The sequence below is a fragment of the Podarcis muralis genome, chromosome 10 (genome assembly GCF_964188315.1).
Source record: "Podarcis muralis chromosome 10, rPodMur119.hap1.1, whole genome shotgun sequence".
Lineage (NCBI taxonomy): Eukaryota > Metazoa > Chordata > Lepidosauria > Squamata > Lacertidae > Podarcis > Podarcis muralis.
In genome coordinates this window covers 45,492,595-45,511,169 of record NC_135664.1, presented here as the reverse complement: position 1 = coordinate 45,511,169, position 18,575 = coordinate 45,492,595, and the positions used below count along the sequence as shown (strand labels likewise).

At 44.8% G+C, this 18,575-nt stretch overlaps 1 protein-coding gene across 1 annotated transcript; it reads right to left on the bottom strand.

Annotated features, from left to right (window-relative positions):
• Positions 1 to 9,016: 9,016 nt before the first annotated feature.
• Positions 9,017 to 17,762, bottom strand: TNFRSF13C (TNF receptor superfamily member 13C). Its single transcript, XM_028746963.2, has 4 exons — positions 17,422 to 17,762; positions 12,667 to 12,849; positions 11,385 to 11,429; positions 9,017 to 10,491 (listed from the first exon to the last, which is right to left on the bottom strand). The coding sequence occupies exons 1-4, from the start codon at positions 17,639 to 17,641 to the stop codon at positions 10,166 to 10,168; spliced, it is 774 nt and encodes a 257-aa protein (XP_028602796.2). The 5' UTR covers positions 17,642 to 17,762; the 3' UTR covers positions 9,017 to 10,165.
• Positions 17,763 to 18,575: the final 813 nt, after the last annotated feature.

The window sequence follows — 18,575 nt, the reverse complement described above, 5'->3', positions numbered from 1 at the left end:
TGGAGAACATGAAGAGAGCCTGGGAAATAAGGTTGCCAGGTTGGGAACATCCTAGACCATGAGATTTCAGGGTGCAAACTTGAGATAAAAGGATGACCCCTCCTGCTGATGTCATAGGGGTGGGCCCTAGAGTTGGAGGTTAACTGGGAGAGGGGAATGGAGGGCGGACCCTGCCACCAAGCATCTATGCTAGAATTTGTAGCCAGCTGCTGCCAAACTGACGCACACAGGCTTCTTAATTCTTGTGTTATTGTTCTTAAAGGCAGTCTTGCCCACCTGGAGATTCAGGCCTGCCACCAGCCACCTGGATACGTCAGGTAAGTCCTGGAGGTCTGGCAACCCTACCAGGAAAGAATTGTGAGTGGGAATACATAGATAAACAGCAGATGAGAAACAAGAGAGGGGTAGATCTACAATACCAGTTTCTCAGATGCCAGAGCTATCCAAGCCTCATAGTCACCAGGTCTACCGAAAATGGAAGATCAGTTTTCTGAAGTTCTTTGATGTTAGTTGTGTGCATATGTATGTGTATTTATTTGAACTGTTTACAACCCCCCATTTCCGCCCCCAGCCGGTGAATACCTGTTGTTTTGATGCACAATACAATATTTCCACCTTGTTCTGTGTGGATATGCTCCAAGATTCAAGGGTGATGGGCTGGCAGGTCAGCCTCCATACACTTACCTGCCTTTTGCCATGCAGTAGATTTGGTAGGTTTAGTGCACTGAGTGACCGACCAATTGGCTGGAAGCAGCCAAAGGGTTTCCAAAACCAGATCAAAGTTGGTTTGTAGCTCGAGCCTCAAAAAGCCTCCTTGCAGCCAAGCAGCAGCACAATACCCACTCCGCTGCCAACTGTACATGATAAAGCAGCCAATTGCACTCTCTTGTCCTCACCTTTTGTATAGCGGCCAGGGGTCAGCAAACTTTTTCAGCAATGGGCTGGTCCACTGTCCCTCGGACCTTGTGGGGGGCCAGACTATATTTTGAAAAAATATATGAACAAATACCTATGCCCTACAAACAACCTAGAGATGCATTTTAAATAAAAGCACACATTCTATTATGTAAAAACACCAGGCAGGCCCCACGAATAACCCAGAGATGCATTTTAAATAAAAGGGCACATTCTACTCATGTAAAAATACACTGATTCCTGGACTGTCTGCGGGCCAGATTGAGAAGGCAATTGGGCCGCATCCGGCCCCTGGGCCTTAGTTTGCCTACCCATGGTATAGCCCAATCACATCAACATGGTGGCTTGAGTTGCACGCCGTGCCATAGTTCCCCGACAACAATTTCCTGAGTAATAACTGAGTAAGGAGCAGCCTTTTCTTACACAGGAGTCAAATGACACAGCCAGTTAATTATGGGTCTTGGGTGACAGTCTAGCTCCACCCATCCCAGGGAACCAGCCAACCACTCTCTCCCTCGCCTCTCTCCGCTATTGTTCTCTAGGTCTCTTTTAATATCTCGCAAGTTTCAGACGTGGTAAGTAGGCAAGATATTTATATCCCAGAGTTTTAGAGAAAGAGAGATGATCAATTCCAAATTCCCTTGAGAATTGAGGGACGTGTATTGAACAAAGGCAAAGAAGGGGGAAGACTGTAGCTCAGGGATGGAGCATCTGCTTTGCGTGCAAACTCCCGTGACCATTGTCCAGGCTTGCTGGGGCTGATGAAAGTTGTAGTTCAGCAACAGCTGAGGACCAAAGGTTGTCCACACCTGGATAGCTCAGCTGGTTAGAGTGTGGTGCTGATAACACCAAGGTTGCAGGTTCAATCCCCATAAGCAACAGCTGCATATTCCTGCATTGCAGGGGGTTGGACTAACCGATCCTCAGGGTCCCTTCCAAATCTAAGATTCTAAACTGGGTTGTTTGATGTTCACATTGCAGCCATTTCCCATGATTCAGCCACAAGAGGGAGGATGGTGGAATAGTGGGAAATGGTTTTATGTTCACCTGCAGCAGGTTACAGATAGAAGAGCTAGTGTGGATGCCTAGGAAGTGTTATTAGCATGTGTATTCAACAAGGGAAGAACAAGGAGCAGGGAATTATGGACTAGTCCTGCCTCTGACACCCACACTTCCTAGGCATCCACACTTAAAGCACAAAAATCTGTAAGAAAGGGGATTTCCCCAAGATCTGGAGTCCTGAACAAAGAGGTGGTAGCTCCAGGGGAGTCTTTGCATATACAACTACAATGGTACCTCGGGTTACATTCGCTTCAGGTTACATACGCTTCAGGTTACAGACTCCGCTAACCCAGAAATATTACCTCGGGTTAAGAACTTTGCTTCAGGATAAGAACAGAAATCGTGTTCCAGTGGCGCAGCGGCAGCTGGAGGCCCCATTAGCTAAAGTGGTGCTTCAGGTTAAGAACAGTTTCAGATTAAGAACAGACCTCTGGAACTAATTAAGTACTTAACCCGAGGTACCACTGTACATGCACAATTGTCTTGTTTTGTGAATACCCCCTACCCTAGGGTGTGCTTTGGTCCAAATGTCTTGCATTAAACCAACTCAAATGTATCTGTCCAGGGAAAAGGGAAAAAAAACCCCTCCACTTTGCCTCATATACATGTGTTAATACATTTCAATATATTAATGTGTAAATACATAATAATCCCTCTGAATATAGCATGGAAAAATAAGGCCGTTGTTTCAGCATCCCAGGGATATAGAAATTTATTGGGTTGTAAATTAAAACAAACCTATCATGTAAAACAAAAACAGGTAAACAGGCCAACAGTGAGCCATAGAATTTTGGAAGGAAGTTGGAGGGAAAGGAAAATTAAGTAAAGCAAGACAGGACATTGGTCTGTTTCACCACCTTAGATTTCTTAACAACCTGGAAGGGTTTGGGATTAGCTCCCTCCCCTCTTCTTGGGAAGATTTTTTTGGAGGGGAGATGTTTCCCTTTTCCTACTGTCCAGAAACATCTCCCTGATAATACTGGCAACAAATAAGGCACTCAGGTTCAGGGTGGGCAATGTTTTCCAGGGGAAAGGGAATATTCCCATTAGAATCTGCAATATTTGTTCGGAGGGCGAGGGCTTGGTGCTATACAAACACAGGAAACTGGGAATAGTAAAGCAACAGGCTGAAGTTGGACTAAATGATCCTTCAGGTATTCCTTTCAGTGCCATGACTCTAATTGCAAGAGGTTCTGAATCAGTGGGAGCAAAGGGTATAGGAAAGCCATTTGGTAAGATCTTCACCCAAACATGTCCTTGTGTTAGTGACGGTCGTCACCTCAAACTTCTATCACCTTCGTGAACAGACCAAGAAAGAAAGCAGGAAGATGATTCACCTTTTGGCCCCCCATCTGGTTAGGGAGAGGAGACTGGGGAAAGGACACAGAGAGCTGAGACTCTCTGTAAAAAAAAAATCTGATTGTTCCCCTAGAAATCTGGTAGTGAGCAGCAAACCTTGGGACAACTGTTGGGGCATTTAATGCTGTAAGTCACCTCTGCTCAACCTGTATATTTATAAATAAACACAAATATTACAAAATGCCATGAGACCTTTCAAAGGTAACTGAACCTGAATACACTCTTCACTCCTGAGGTTCTCACTGCCTGGAGAATTGGAGCACGTGTAGAACAATATTGATGGCTTACATTACATTAGCTGCTTAGTGTTAGTTAACTACAGGTGCCTGGGGGAAAGAATGTGTTGTGCTTCCCATGCCTTTATGTCCTGCCCCACCTGAGCCTATGAACTGCTAACTCAGCACAGGGGCCCATAGGAATGGGCTGTGTGATAATCAGCCACGCTGTGGTTGTTTATTAGATTTCTGCATCATTCGGACATGCTGGTGTGCTGGTCTGCAAGATCTGCCAAGTCCTTTTGTACTCTCTCTACGACCAAACCAATTGTGACACTAAATAAAAGAAATGAAAGCTGATTTAACGAGATGAGATAATCTTTTTTCCTTCCCCCCCCCCCCAATCCTTCCTTAAGTGCAAACACCATCTGGCTCCCCTAAACTCTGTCAGCTCTTCCAGTCCTGAGGCATTTTTGCTCTTCCTAATTACTGTCATTACACAGTGGGTAGTGATTACGGACGGATGCTGATGAGAGATACCAGGAAGGCCTTGTCCCCCTATAGACTCAGCACAGGGAACCAGCCAGCCTCTTCCCTGAAGTCATTTAAGAGGGGAAAAGAGGGGAGGAGGACTAGAGACAGAAATTTAAAAATTATGAATTCTTGGGAATATTTTAATATCAGGGATGGTGGGGACCAGATAAGCAAGGCAAGGAAAGCTGGAAGTTCAGGGAATGAAATCAGTGAAGACACAATTTCATCTTTAAAAGTAGGGGGAAAACAAGCCACCACTGGCTTTTAAATTTACGGTTACACTGGTAAGGATAAGAGGGAACAAATTGAAACGCTTAACATTTCCAAGTAATTAGAAGCTTAGAATTAATTGAGAGAGTCGTATAGCCACACACAGGGAAGGTGAGAGAATTATTTCTAGGAATGAAGTCATCTGCCCCCAAATTGCATGACACTGAATAAAATGTGCATCCTTTGCAAGCTAAAAAAGAGAGGGGGAAATAGCAGAAAATGCATGATTCAATTTCTTTAATGGTGCTTTACAAGCCTGCTATTTAAGGAGCCCAGTAAGGAGCACATGATTCTGAGGCCGTGATCCTGAGCTCACGCTAATACACAGGCAGTTGGCCCTTGCTAATACATGTAACCAACTCCTATAGACCATTTCTTCCAAAGGTAGCAGGTCCCACTGAACTTCATGAGATTTACTTCTGCATTAATATAGACTGGATTAAACAATAAAAGTTGAAGCAACCCGATATCACATTCACTCCCCTCCCCAAATAACATCTGTGGTGAATTAATACCCCAAGTTGGTATTATTAGTAACTACTCAGGAGCTATAGGGATTAATCACGGTGATAATTAAGTAACTACTCAGGAGCTATAGGGATTAATCATGGTAATAATTAAGCCCACTAGCTGCAAATAAATATATAGCATCGGCTTTATCTCAGCTCTGCTAAGGTCTTTGTGCAGGGGTGCCGAAAAGAAAGCACTTCATGACCTCTGCTAATACTTATTGGATAGTCAGTCAGTAAATGCAAGGGGGATATCTGGCTACTCCCCTCCCCCACTCCACCCCAGTGTTTGTATGGGTGCATTGTTGAAATTCATAAATGACTCTTTGGCTTTGCTAGTTGGACAGCTCTGTTGGGAATGCAAACTGCTGATGTTAGAACAGTTGCTGAGCCTGCTGTCAGCTATGAAAGAGCTTAAAATTACATAATTTGTGCTCCCCAAGGATATTATTCCTCAGCAGGTTACTTCTTTTCTCCTGGCAACCCTCTCCTCATTAGCATCTCCTTTGTCCAGCTGCTGGACAAGTGCTGGACACACAAACAGTACCTTTTAAATGAAAGATGGCATTGCACAGGTTGAATTGGCATCAACCTTGCCAATCAAATTATGTCTATGCCAGAAAAATATGTCTGTGTCAGTCAGTCTGCAGTTTGGATTCTGTGCCACTGCCAGCCCTTTTAGGGTGGGGTAAGTAAGTGTTTGGGCAGTATGAGGAAGCTCTGCCCACTCTTCCCTTCCAAATAGATTCCCCCCTTACATTCCAAAGTATTTAATTCACCCAGAATAGTGGTGAGGAAACTTTTTGGCTCGGAGAACCAGATCACTAGCAGTTCCCACCCCCTGAGGGCCAACTTTCACAGGTTCCTCTCGCCTGTTAAAAGTCCCTTGTGCCATGTTTCTCAAACACCTGACATCCCGCTGCCCCCATTTCCCTCCCTTGATAGATAAGAGCAGTCACCAAGATCTTTTCTGATTACAGTTCTGACCATTTTATATACGGTATATATAATAATAATAATAATAATAATAATAATAATAATAATAATAGGGCCAGAGACCTCTCTACAGCCTTGGATGGTGGCCAATCCGGACACACAAAAAAAAGCCAGGAGAAATAGGTCTAAAACCAGCCAGGTACGAATCACAGTGCTGAGCATCTCTACCTGAGGAACTCTTTTCGTGAGGCATGTGGTAAAAGAGTGCCACCTGGTGACAGGAGGGCACCTTCTGATTAACAGCATGTAGGAACCAAAGCAGAGCCCTGCTGGACTCAAAGGCCCATTGGGCATCCTGTTCTCACAGTAGCAACTAGATGCCTATGGGAAGCTTGCAAGCAGGACTTGACTCTTCCCACTCTGTAATCACATTTGCTCCCCATTTTTCCTCTGAAAGGGGCCACATAATAATCACACTGCATCTGTAAGAACTCAAGAGTTTAGTGTGGCAGCACCAGCACTCCGACATTTTCATTTAGACAAGCCTACCCAGGTGTTTAGAAAGTTTGTATGAGTTTTCACTTGTTCTAGTCTGTTCTATTGTGGTTTTAACATTCTGTAAGTTTTTAATTACGGTTGTAATTTTTAAAGTGATAATTGTATTGTTTTATCTTTTTTGTAATGCACTTTGAGGGTTTTTTCGACAATCAAGTGGTATGCAAATTTCATGAAATAAATAAAATTAATAATAATAATAATAATAGACCCAGGAAACCCATTGCCAGTCAGTGTAGATTATGCAGGGCTAGATGGATCATTAATCTGACTTGGGATAAGACAGCTCCTATGTCTGTATGGTCCTAACCCTGAAATTCACCTACTGGAGTCAGGTGTGTGTACACATTGCCTCTGAACACATGCTTATCTCAGGTACTTATTTTTAGAACCTGAACTGAACTGATAGAAGTCCTTCCCCACAAAAATTCACTCCTGGCTCGCACCCCCAGTGTAAACCTTGCTGTTTTTGTTTGTTTGTTTGTTTCAGCAGCCTAATTTAGAAAATTTCATAGCTGCTGCTGCTGCTGTTAAACCACTGGAAGTCAGAAATCTTGCCAATTTACCACATACTGCCTAGAGATCTACTGTAAGATTCCTTTCTTTGCACCAAAGCAATCCATTCACTCCTAACAACAGAAGATCTGTTTGGAGCCACATTCAGAGAAAGCAAAATGCTCTATTCATGCTGTGGGGTTTTGTGGATGTTGTTGGGGGTTTTCTTTTGCAGTGAAAAGATTTGCCTTCTCTCCCCGCCCCCCTCGCCAACCCCTCCATCTATCACTGGGATTTTCTAAGACTCTTCTTGTGTTGCAAATGAGCACAAGCCAGGTAAGATTTCCCGCCTCCACCCCCCACCCCCCCAAGCAGAGAAATTAATAATGTATTCAAACAAACACAATGCAGACTCTGTCTTGAAAGGGGAGGTTTTTGTCTTGTTCATGAAAGGGAACTGGAAAAAAATGTCAGTGAAAACTTACACAGAGAGATGAGAGCAGCTGTCACCACTCTCACCTCCCCGACTCTAGACAACAGACACACACACACACACACACACACACGCACACAGAGGCACCATGAGGTGATCAGAGTCACATTAACAAACACTTCCTGGCAGGATATTGAGAAGAAAACAACAGAGGCCTGTGACAGGCTGTTAGCATGTCTGGGACAAAACTAGCAGAGCTCCTGGCAATCCAATCAATCTTGCATTTACCAGGCGCCCAAAGACAAACATTCCTATCCACACATATTTCTATATTATTTACTTTATTAATTTATTTGTCCTCCACATGAATCTCATAGAGGTTTATATAAAAACAACTAGAAACAAAAATTTTAAAGTACAAAAAGAAGAAGAAGAATGAAAGACAGGTTTTAAAGCAATACAGAACAAGCACCACAGGCAGAGGCCTTTTCGCCCAGCTGGAGAAACCTGTGGAAACGAAAACACCTTCATTTCTTTTTGTCAGAACCTAAGAGTAGCCTCTGAAGCTGAGGCTCCAATACTTTTGGCCACCTCATGAGAAGAGAAGACTCCCTGGAAAAGACCCTGATGTTGGGAACGATGGAGGGCACAAGGAGAAGGGGACGACAGAGGATGAGATGGTTGGACAGTGTTCTCGAAGCTACCAGCATGAGTTTGACTAAACTGCGGGAGGCAGTGGAAGTGCTTTGGTCCATGGGGTCACGAAGAGTTGGACATGACTAAACGACTAAACAACAACAAGAGTAGCCTCCTGGATCAGGCCATCTGCTCCAGCATCCTGTTCTCACAGTGGCCAACCAGATGACTATGAGAAGTCTGCATGCAGGACCTCAGCACGAAAGCATTCTCCCCTCCTGTGGCTTTGAGCAACTGGTCTTCAGAGCACTACTGCTGCAACCATGCAAGCAGAGCATGGCAATGATGGATAGTAGTTATGGATTTATCCTCCATAAATTTGTACAAAAGGTACATAAGTTCCAGAAAATACAAATAGCAGACACCTGATGTATCTCAACAGGGATGCTCTTCTGCCACATGGAAAGCTCTGCTCCAAGTTGCTGTGAAGTGGGCTTTTGGGGACTTGAAGAAACTCTCCTGCAGAATGCAGCTTATCAAGGAGACATGCTAGGCTGGGACCGGCTAATAGGTAGCTGCTGGTGGAGAGAGAGCGCTGTGGTAGGTCAGTTCAGTCTAGCAAAATATCTCAGATATTTTGCATATCTACTTCCCCTTTGAACATAGTGAGTTTTGCCACAGGATATGCATTTATAAAAACTATTTAGAAGCTCAACCTTCCTTCTTCACCTGGTCATACCATCTGCATCCTGTTAAAGAGTTGTGGAACATGAAACTTTTACATGTGTGTGTGTGTGGGGGGAGAGATTTGAGCAGATATAGTCGCTATATCTATAGCAAGATGCCCAGATCTCTGTCCATGGTCCTGCAGGACCTCAGCTGACCATATCCTACCTTCTTTCCTTTTCTCTAACACTCTACAATTCTGAAACTTTTCAGACCCACTGCAGTTATGTTTTCAACCCTAAGAAATATTTGTGGGCGGTTATTTTATAGGAGTATTTGAAGCTGATTTTAATAAAAGCTTTGTAGCTGTACAAGAAAGTGCCCTTTGGACTACACATATGATCTGTAATTCCCCCCCCCCCCCAAAAAAAAATTGGGACCTACCATGTTTGGCATTCCTTGACCAGGATTAAGAAAAGAGAAAGAACAGAATTGTAAAGTTGTGGGCTGAAGGTAAAAAAGAAAAAGTCCAGCTTCATTAAGCTATCAAATGTTGAAGGACAACAAGAATATTGCAGAATAAGGACCACTAGCCATTGAGTGTACGTATGCCACATTCAAATTATTTTGTATTATATCTAAAGTAAATATGCAGTCTTACATCTTATATTGCCAATGTTTATTTTATCTTATTTCATAAATTTTATACACTGCTTGCTTGTAAAACACACACACACACAATCAAAGCTGTTTTCAAAAAGAATTATATAACACTGTGGAATAAAAATAATTTTAAACATTAAAAATATCCTCCTTAGTGGTTTAAATAGCTCACTTAAACTTCCACTGGGTATTTCTGTCTACTTGCAGTCATCATTTTTCATTCCCACTCATATTGCCAGGGGAGTTTTAGGGTGTGGAAATTAAGATTAAGGTAAATGTGATCTTAAAGCAATCATTTTATTCCATGAGATACACATTTTCCAGAGCTTCTCCAATTGAAAACATTACAGAGGAGGGATGCCCTGGCAGGGTGGGAAAACGCTTTTCAACCCAAGGACCACATTTCGTTGTTGGGGTGGGGTAGCAGTGGGGGTGGCAGTAGTGGGAATGGCTAGAGACATAAGTGGGTGCTGCAGGGGAAGTGACTCCCCTTTGTACAGCAGGCTGCATTCCAGCTCTGCCAAAAAACAGCAGTTCACACTCTCTCACACACATGCACACCTACATCCAGGCAAGCAAGAGGAATTGTCACAGTTCAGGGGCACATTCCAGCCAGGTAAAAGCCCTCTAAGGGGGCCCTGAGCAGGGCCAATAAGAAGAGCCAGGCTTGAAATCTCCTGCCCTTGGCATAAAGTGTCCAGTAGTCTCCTTTTTCTTCAAGCAATTGCTGGGAGTTTCTGGCAGCTAAAAGACTGTTTCAACATCTCTACAATGTGGGAAATAACAAGCTCTCTTCCATTTACAATGAGGCAAGCCCTTTGTAAATCTGTCCATCCACTATTCCTCTTTTGAGTTGAAAGGGAGTTTTATGATGCTTGAGGGAGAGTCTTCAAGTCTCAGCCCTCTAAAACTTGTTGCTATGACTCTGACTCCTCCTCGTCCCAGATGACGCTCTCCTGAGTAGTCTTAGTGGTCACCAACTCAGTTGCCCCGAGTTCCGTTGCCGGCAGTGGAAAGGTGGGGTTGCATTGTTTATCACAGGAAGTCAGGGAAGCTGCCTCCGTGACATCACTTCCTGCCATAGCCATATGCTGCACTTCTCTCTTTAAGGTGTCATCTCTGGAAGACTTTAAAGCATCATTTGAATGCGGGCACATCAGTATTTCAGGATCGCCATCTCCTGGACTGCTATTGCGGCCTCTGTGAGGTTCATTTTCAAAGGCAATGACACACTTTTCATTTTCTGAAAGAGAAACAACTTAATGAGTAATGTGAAAGCAGTAGAGAAGTGTAGGATAAGAGGCCCCCTTCCCTTTTAGAACATCAGCAGCAGCAATGTCTATAGGTCAGGGAGTGAAGCACCTCAGGTCTGTGGGGTGGGTGCTGCTTTCCCATGCTCTCTTCTCTGACCCTCTGAGCTTTCTGCAGCCCACAGCTACTCCCCAGCCCACAATCATTACTGATAGTTTCTTCACACCCTTCTTGAGTGTTTTTGCCTGGCTGAAATGTGTCCTTGAACTCTGATAATATCTCATTTAGCTCCCCTCGATGGAGGATGGAGAAGTGTATGTGAGAGGCTACAGAACCTTACCTAATGTGCCAAGGTAACATTTACATTCATTGCCCCACCCACTTTTGCTTGTGGCCCCGCCTCTCAGTGGCACATGCCCCCCTATTAAGGTTGCCCAGTAGGGCTGAAAAGGGTTTCCTAGCCTTGCCCCTAAAGTATAAAGGTAAAGGTAAAGGTACCCCTGCCCGTACGGGCCAGTCTTGACAGACTCTGGGGTTGTGCGCCCATCTCACTTAAGAGGCTGGGGGCCAGCGCTGTCCGCAGACACTTCTGGGTCATGTGGCCAGCGTGACAAAGCTGCATCTGGCGAGCCAGCGCAGCACACGGAAACGCCGTTTACCTTCCCGCTAGTAAGCGGTCCCTATTTATCTACTTGCACCCGGGGGTGCTTTCGAACTGCTAGGTTGGCAGGCGCTGGGACCGAGCAGCGGGAGCGCACCCCGCCGCAGGGATTCAAACCGCCGACCTTTCGATCGGCAAGCCCTAGGCGCTGAGGCTTTTACCCACAGCGCCACCCGCGTCCCTCCCCTAAAGTATACTCTTACAAAATTTCCCTCCATGCTCACCTTTAGCATTCCCCTCTTCGCAGCATCTGAAATCTTCAGGGACGTCTTGTATGAGGCGACAAGAAGAAAATCATAACTCAGTTAAGCAGAACATAATAATAAAAGAGGAAAGTGAACTAAGATATACAGGACTGGCATTCACATTGGCCCCTGAATAGCCCAGGCAGTTGCCTTGAAGTTGGACCCAGATGTGAATCCTTAGTTTATTCCTTTCTGTTGTTACTTTTCTGGGGTCTATCCAGGAAGAATTCTTCTTCTTATATATTTATTTGTACCCTGCCATTTCCCCCTGATAGGACTCAATGTGGCTTACAAAAGAACTCTTGGTCACAAAATTATTTCCCTTCCTAGTCACCCCCTACTCCCAGGCAGGCCATAGGCTGTCATGGGCTTCAGTTGCCTAGGCTGGGAAGAGAGAGGGGAAGAGTTCCCCCAAAGAACAGCTCCCAAGTCAGCCCCCTTGGAGCATGCTGGTGGAAGGGGGCAAGGTACTCTTGGCCAGGCCCTGGAATATCCAAGGTGAGATCATGGGGGGAAAGGTCAGAAACAAAAGACACAGGTACATGACAAGCACAATTTATATCATTTTGAACTCCCATGATGCTGGGAATTGTAGTTTGTGGAGGAGCTGAGACCACTCTGTTAAGTATTTCTGCCACTGCCAATGGAATTACATTTCCCAGGATATTTCTGGAAGAGGTACAGCCAGGTTAAACCTGTAAATCACAGCTTTCCAAACAGAGTGTGTCTACTGCAGTGTGTAGGTGTGTCGCGCAAACGCTCCCTGCACTCTTCCCAGGGCTGAAAAGGGGTGAGGTTAACCTCCGGTTTCCTAGAAAAACTGAATTACCATGTCATGAAATGTTGCATGTCTAAAAAGTGTCACCCATATGAAAAGTTTGGAAAGCTCTGCTGTAAATGCAGTTAAGTCCAAGGAATGTAAAGCCAACAAACTATCACGTGGTCATGGGAAAGCCATTCCTGCTTTTGGTTATCCAAGGGCAAATCCAAGGATATATCAGTAAATGATGTGTGGATGTGCACCATAATCAAAATGATTAATACTGGTGAGCAAAGTCATTTATGGAGCAATTGGCACTTAGATGCCCCTAGTGATCGCTAACAGATAATTAGAATAAGACGAATCAGTTCTGCTCTCAGTACTTTGCAGGCAATAACCATGCATTTTCTGGCTTGTTGTGTGTATGCCATTGGATTGGAACTAGATGGTAACTCCCCAAATGGGTGAATATCTATTGTTGGGAAGATTGGCAATGCCTACCTGTAGAATTCTCCTTTTCAGCTCCTCGCATCCTCTTCTTCCTCTTTTGTTTCAGGATTACAATGCACAGCACTGCAGCTACTGCCAAGACTAGCCCCATGAGAATGTAAATTCCGAAGAGTAAAGATGAGCAAGCTGGGTCTGCAGCAAGAGGTGTTGGGGCTTGGGGTTTAATGGGGGCTGCTGTGGAGGAAAACAGAGGGGGCATCATTATCCCACTCTTCCACTGAAAAAGGCTTCTAGAGCAGCTTACAAATATAAGTCCCCACTTTCAGACTCGCCACGACATAAGAGGAAAAGGGACTGGGAGGGAGGAGGGGGGAAAGCAAGATCAGGCACTAATTCCTATTTACAGAGCTCTTGTAGTGAACAGCAGGAACGGAAAATTTGGAGATGACTCAAAAGCTGCTGCTCGTTCAGCAGTGCCAACAGAGAGGGTCCTGCAGTCCAGTCTCTCTATCTCTTTCCACCTGACTGAGTGTCTGCTGACAGTTGAGGGAGCGGCCTGATGCAGCTGTCTTTTAACAGAACTGATGGAGAGGCCTTGCAGACATACAGCGCAGTCCAGTGGCGTAGCGTGGGTTGTCAGCACCCGGGGCAAGGCAAGTAATTTGCGCCCCCTAACCCGTGGATTTGCGCCCCCTAACCCGTGGATTTGCGCCCCCTAATCCGTGGATTTGCCCTAACCCCAGATGTTGCGCCCGGTGCGGCCGGCCCCCCCCTGCACTCCCCACGGTACGCCACTGGCGCAGTCTGACAGTGGGTCTTGTTCACTGAGTTTGGAATGGGGCTTTTGGAGCAACTGAGTTATCTCAGCATTAGAGCAGAAATGGTCAGCAGTACAGTGGTACCTTGGGTTACATACGCTTCATGTTACATACGCTTCAGGTTACAGGCTCCGCTAACCCAGAAATAGTACCTTGTGTTAAGAACTTAGCTTCAGGATGAGAACAGAAATCGTGCTGTGGCAGCGCGGCAGCAGCGGGAGGCCCCATTAGCTAAAGTGGTGCTTCAGGTTAAGAACAGTTTCAGGTTAAGAACGGACCTCCGGAATGAATTGAGTACTTAACCTGAGGTACCACTGTATTATGTTGTCTCTTTACTGTTTTTCTGTCCCACCATTCCTCCAGGATGTCAAGGGAAGATTACAGGGTTCGTTTCCCTTCCTCCTTTTATCCTTACAACGCTGAGGTAAATTAGGCTGTGAGAATATAACTGGCCCAAGGTTACGCAGCGGACTTTCCTTCGAGTGGGGATTTGAACCTGGGTCTTCTCAGTCCTGTCCTGACAACTGTAACTACAAACAATGAAATATGTCCCCTCTCTGCTTTAAGCTCATCCTAGGAGGCCAGTTTTGTGATCATCCCACCATCTGAAGTATGACAGGCAACTAGTTATGTGAGGGCTTTCTGGATTGTGGTTTCCCACATCTGGGAGCCCCTGCCCTAGGAAAAATTCTAAGACCCACGGTTGGGCAATACTTTTATTGGGGTCAACCAAAACGTCACACAACATTGAGCAAGCTTTTGAGGCCTCCATCTTCAACAGGTCAGAAGACAGACAAAGTACACAGGTGGTGGGGGAGGGGGAAAGATTCAAAACCACAAAGTTCAAAAATTGGGTTGGATGTTGCAGCCATGAGCTGTCTCTCAGACTAACCAACCTCACAGAAAATCAATACTGTAAAATAAAATAAAAATCTGATTACCTGGGGGTAAAATACATGTTACTATTTAGCAGTGCTTCAAACATCATCAGGTGCACTTAGTCTAATTCTGTTCCATTTCTTAATCCAAAACCCCAGTTATAATTCTTTGTTTCTCTGTCTTTCCTTTTCCATCTTTACTCTTCTTTTTTCTAGTTAGCATTCTGGTTTAAAGATAATCTGTTATCTCTCTGGATAGGGCAGATCACAGCAATTTACAGAAATCTTCGTTTTTGTAAACCACTTAGAGGGTTTTTTTACAATCAAGTGGTATATACTGTAAATATTGTAAATTAAACATAAATAAAATAAACAAATAATTTTCATATAACATTTGCTCCATTTGCCCTCATTGTTTTATGGATTAATCCCTTCTTTCCCTTTATTTCAGCACTCTCTCCTAATAACTATCATAATAACTTACATAAAGGTAAAGGTAAAGGGACCCCTGACCATTAGGCCCAGCCGCAGACGACTCTGGGGTTGCGGCGCTCATCTCGCTTTATTGGCCGAGGGAGCCGGCGTAAAGCTTCCGGGTCCTGTGGCCAGCATGACTAAGCCACTTCTGGTGAACCAGAGCAGCACACGGAAACGCCGTTTACCTTCCCGCCGGAGTGGTACCTATTTATCTACTTGCACTTTGATGTACTTTCAAACTGCTAGGTTGGCAGGAGCTGGGACCGAGCAACAGGAGCTCACCCCGTTGTGGGGATTCGAATCGCTGACCTTCTGATCAGCAAGCCTTAGGCTCTGTGGTTTAACCCACAGCGCCACCCGTGTGGCTTACATACCATTCCCAATTATATGTTTTTAAAAAGTGTTAAGGGCTGTGCTTTATAAAGGCTAGGGCAATGGAGTCCAAACTCTCCCCCACCCAAGCCCATCTGAAAATTCCTGAAGGCCTTGGTGGATCACTTAATGGTTTTTCTGCCTGTTAAAGCAATTGTAATGCATTATGCTAGATGCTGTATGATTTTTAACTGCATTTTTTGGCTTCTTTCTATTTACTATATATTGTATAGAATTCGAGCTGTATTGCAATAATACAGTGAACTGTGATATGCCGTGAACTGCCTAAATTAAGCTCAAGGACCATAATTTGGGAACCCTGAGGTGATGATGTTTCCACATGGAGGCTCCTTGGCACACAAAAAACTATTTGTCCATATAGCCTAATATGCTGTACTCTAAGTGGCAGTGTCTCTCTGACTTTTCTGGAAGAGGCCCTCCCCATCACTTGCTTACAGGTTAAATGGAGATGTTAGAACCTTGAGATGGGGCCCTGAGATAGCAATGCAGTTCGAAAGCAGGCCAGTGCAAGGAGATAAATAGGTACCGAGACAGTGGGAAGGTAAACGGCGTTTCCGTGCACTCTGGCTTCCATCACAGTGTTCCGTTGTACCAGAAGTGGTTTAGTCATGCTGGCCACGTGACCCAGAAAGCTGTCTGTGGACAAACACTGGCTCCCTCGGCCTGAAAGCGAGATGAACTTTGCAACCCCATAGTCGCCTTTGACTGGACTTAACTGTCATGGGGTCCTTTACCTTTTTTTTAACAGTCCCAAGGGGTCTTTTTTGTGTGGACAGATACTTATATATATTACCCAAGTGGCACCGTCAAACCTGTGTAGCATCATGGTTAAACAAATGAGCTACAGTGAAGTGCAAAGTTTCAGGATGAATTACCCTTTAGTCATGAGCTCACCAAAGGCCAGCCCCTATCTCTAAGCTTCAACATGCTCTCCCCCACATAGGAACCATAGAAAGCTGTCGTATAGAAAGGTAAACCACTGGTACATCTTAGTTCAGGATTGTCTATAGCAGCTTGCCAGGATTTCTGATTGAAGTCTTTGTCAGCCTCACCTCCAGGGATTGACCCCGGAAAGCTTTGCATTCAGATATGTGCTCTCTACCATGGAGCTATGGCCTTTCCCTCATGTGGAAAGTTAGTCATAAGCTGTGTGCATATTATATATATTTAAAGCACATTTACCCTCTTTCCAAAGAACCCTGGGCACTGTCATTTACCCCTCACAGAGCTACAATTCCCAGCACCCTTAACAAATTACAGTTCCCAGGATTCTTTGGGGGAAATAATGTGTTTTCAATAGGTGGTGCTCACAGAGTCATAGTGGCCTATCTATATGTAAATCACTAGAGATTTCTGTTGAAATATGAAGTGGTATATACATTAACTACCTCCCTAGGTAGGCTGCTTTGAGGGCCACTAAATTACACGTGTGAAGTACTTTTTCTTTTTTTAAAGCATGCTATAAATACACCCAGCAATTCAACAGATATGAGTCAGAAGCCGCATGGCACCCAGTTACACCCCCCCACACACCTACTTGTGGAGCCAATACAAAAACCCCAGGCTCTACATTTGTGTCGCAGTCCCAAACGCAGGAAGATGTGGTACTGCATTGACAGACTTCACACGTTTTGGTTACTCACTCCCTCTAGGTCAGTTTCCCACACGTGTACCAAATCATGAGTATGGCAAATGCCCACAAAGAAGCAACCTCATTGCTCTTGTCGACCCAAACAACAACCCTGTCTGTCTTACCTGATGCCTTCACTATCATTCCTATTTGATAGATATGAAATTGAGACTGAAAAAGAGCCAATTGCTATAGCAGTGATTGGTAGGCCTTTTAAGGGAGACCACTGGTGCTCTTCCTTGAGAAGATAAGAAGAGTCCTGCTGAACCATGACAAAGATTAATCTAGTCCATCATCCTGTTCCCCACAATGATCAAACAGGTGCCTCTGAAAAACCCATTAGCAGGATTTCTGGACCACAGCCCTCTCATACTGTGGTTCTCTAGCGGCTGGCTATGCTACCTCTACTCTGATCCCGCTAACAACAATTGATATCCAAGGTCATCAGTAGATGAGAATATTGCTTCTGTTCCTGTTCTCATCCACCTGTCTCAGCCATTGGAATCTCTTCCTACTGGTATAGATTTGATTCCAACTGAACTCAATGCACTCAGGGAACAATTCCCTCCCGCTCTTTCCAAAAGTCAAGGAGATTGTTTTTATTGCTTACTTGTCTCCTTCTCAGTCTTCCTCTGCATCTTTTCACAGCTCACACATTGGTCAACCAGGCGGTCATAGCAGAGGCTGGGGAGATGGCAGGAGGTGCCAGTACCAGAGCGCCTACTTCTGGGTCCACAGTGTACACATTGTTTGCTCTGATGGTCGTAGCAGAGGCCAGGCTCAGAGCAGGTGGTATCCACACCTGAGTGGCTGCTTCTGTTCTGCAACATGGTTCAGTCTTCAAAGAAAGAAAAGGAAGGGAGACCCCAGATTATCAAGGCTTAACGAGATAGCAGGTTATACAAATGAGAAACTGTTGGACTTTGAAGCCTGCGCTTCTCTCCCTTGAGATCTCACTTCCTCCAGGAGGCCCTTTATAAAAGAGCAAAAGGAGGAACTTGCCCAAGCAACGCCCTCCTGTCCTGTAACTCCCCGCCTAGTATTACGTTTGATTCTTGTGGTGTAAAAGCCATGTCAACATGACGCTATACGTCCAAATGGATTAGGGGCCTATTGGATGGCATAGGGTTTATTCTAAACTTCCACCTCTACTGGACTAGTACGCCCGCCCCCAAACATTTTGTGGCCGAAAGAACATAAAAAAGGGGAGAAATGGCAAAGAGAAAGGAAGCCATAAAAATAGCAGAAAGAGAAGGAAAAACAGAGAAAAAGGGAATATGAAGGAGAATTAAGAGAGCAAGAAAAATGGAGGTGCCTTGAAAAGAGCAGAGAGTAAGGCAATGAGTCCAACCAATGATTTGGGTGTAGCAAGGCTCGCTTCCCTCACACAGTATAACTACAGTATTTGGCTGAGCCCCACACAGCAGATTATAACTTTTGTGACTAAGATTATTTCACACTGCACAAAGACAGCTGGAAAAGGCCATGGCTTGTGCTTCAGTGCTGCTACTAGTCAGTACAGATCCTGGGCTAGGCAGACTCAGTATAAACATCACGTATTCAAGCCCACTGCAAGATAGGTTGGAACCACCACATATCTCAAAGGGTTGTCTTCTTATCCGTCACCTTTGGAGAGCAGAGCTCTTTTTGTTACAAGGAGGTCAACTAAATTAAAACTAGGCTTAAAAGTCCCCTCTCAGTCACTGCCCACCAATATCTCAGATTTTTTGTTTCTTTTTCTCATTATATTTAATTTCTTTCCCT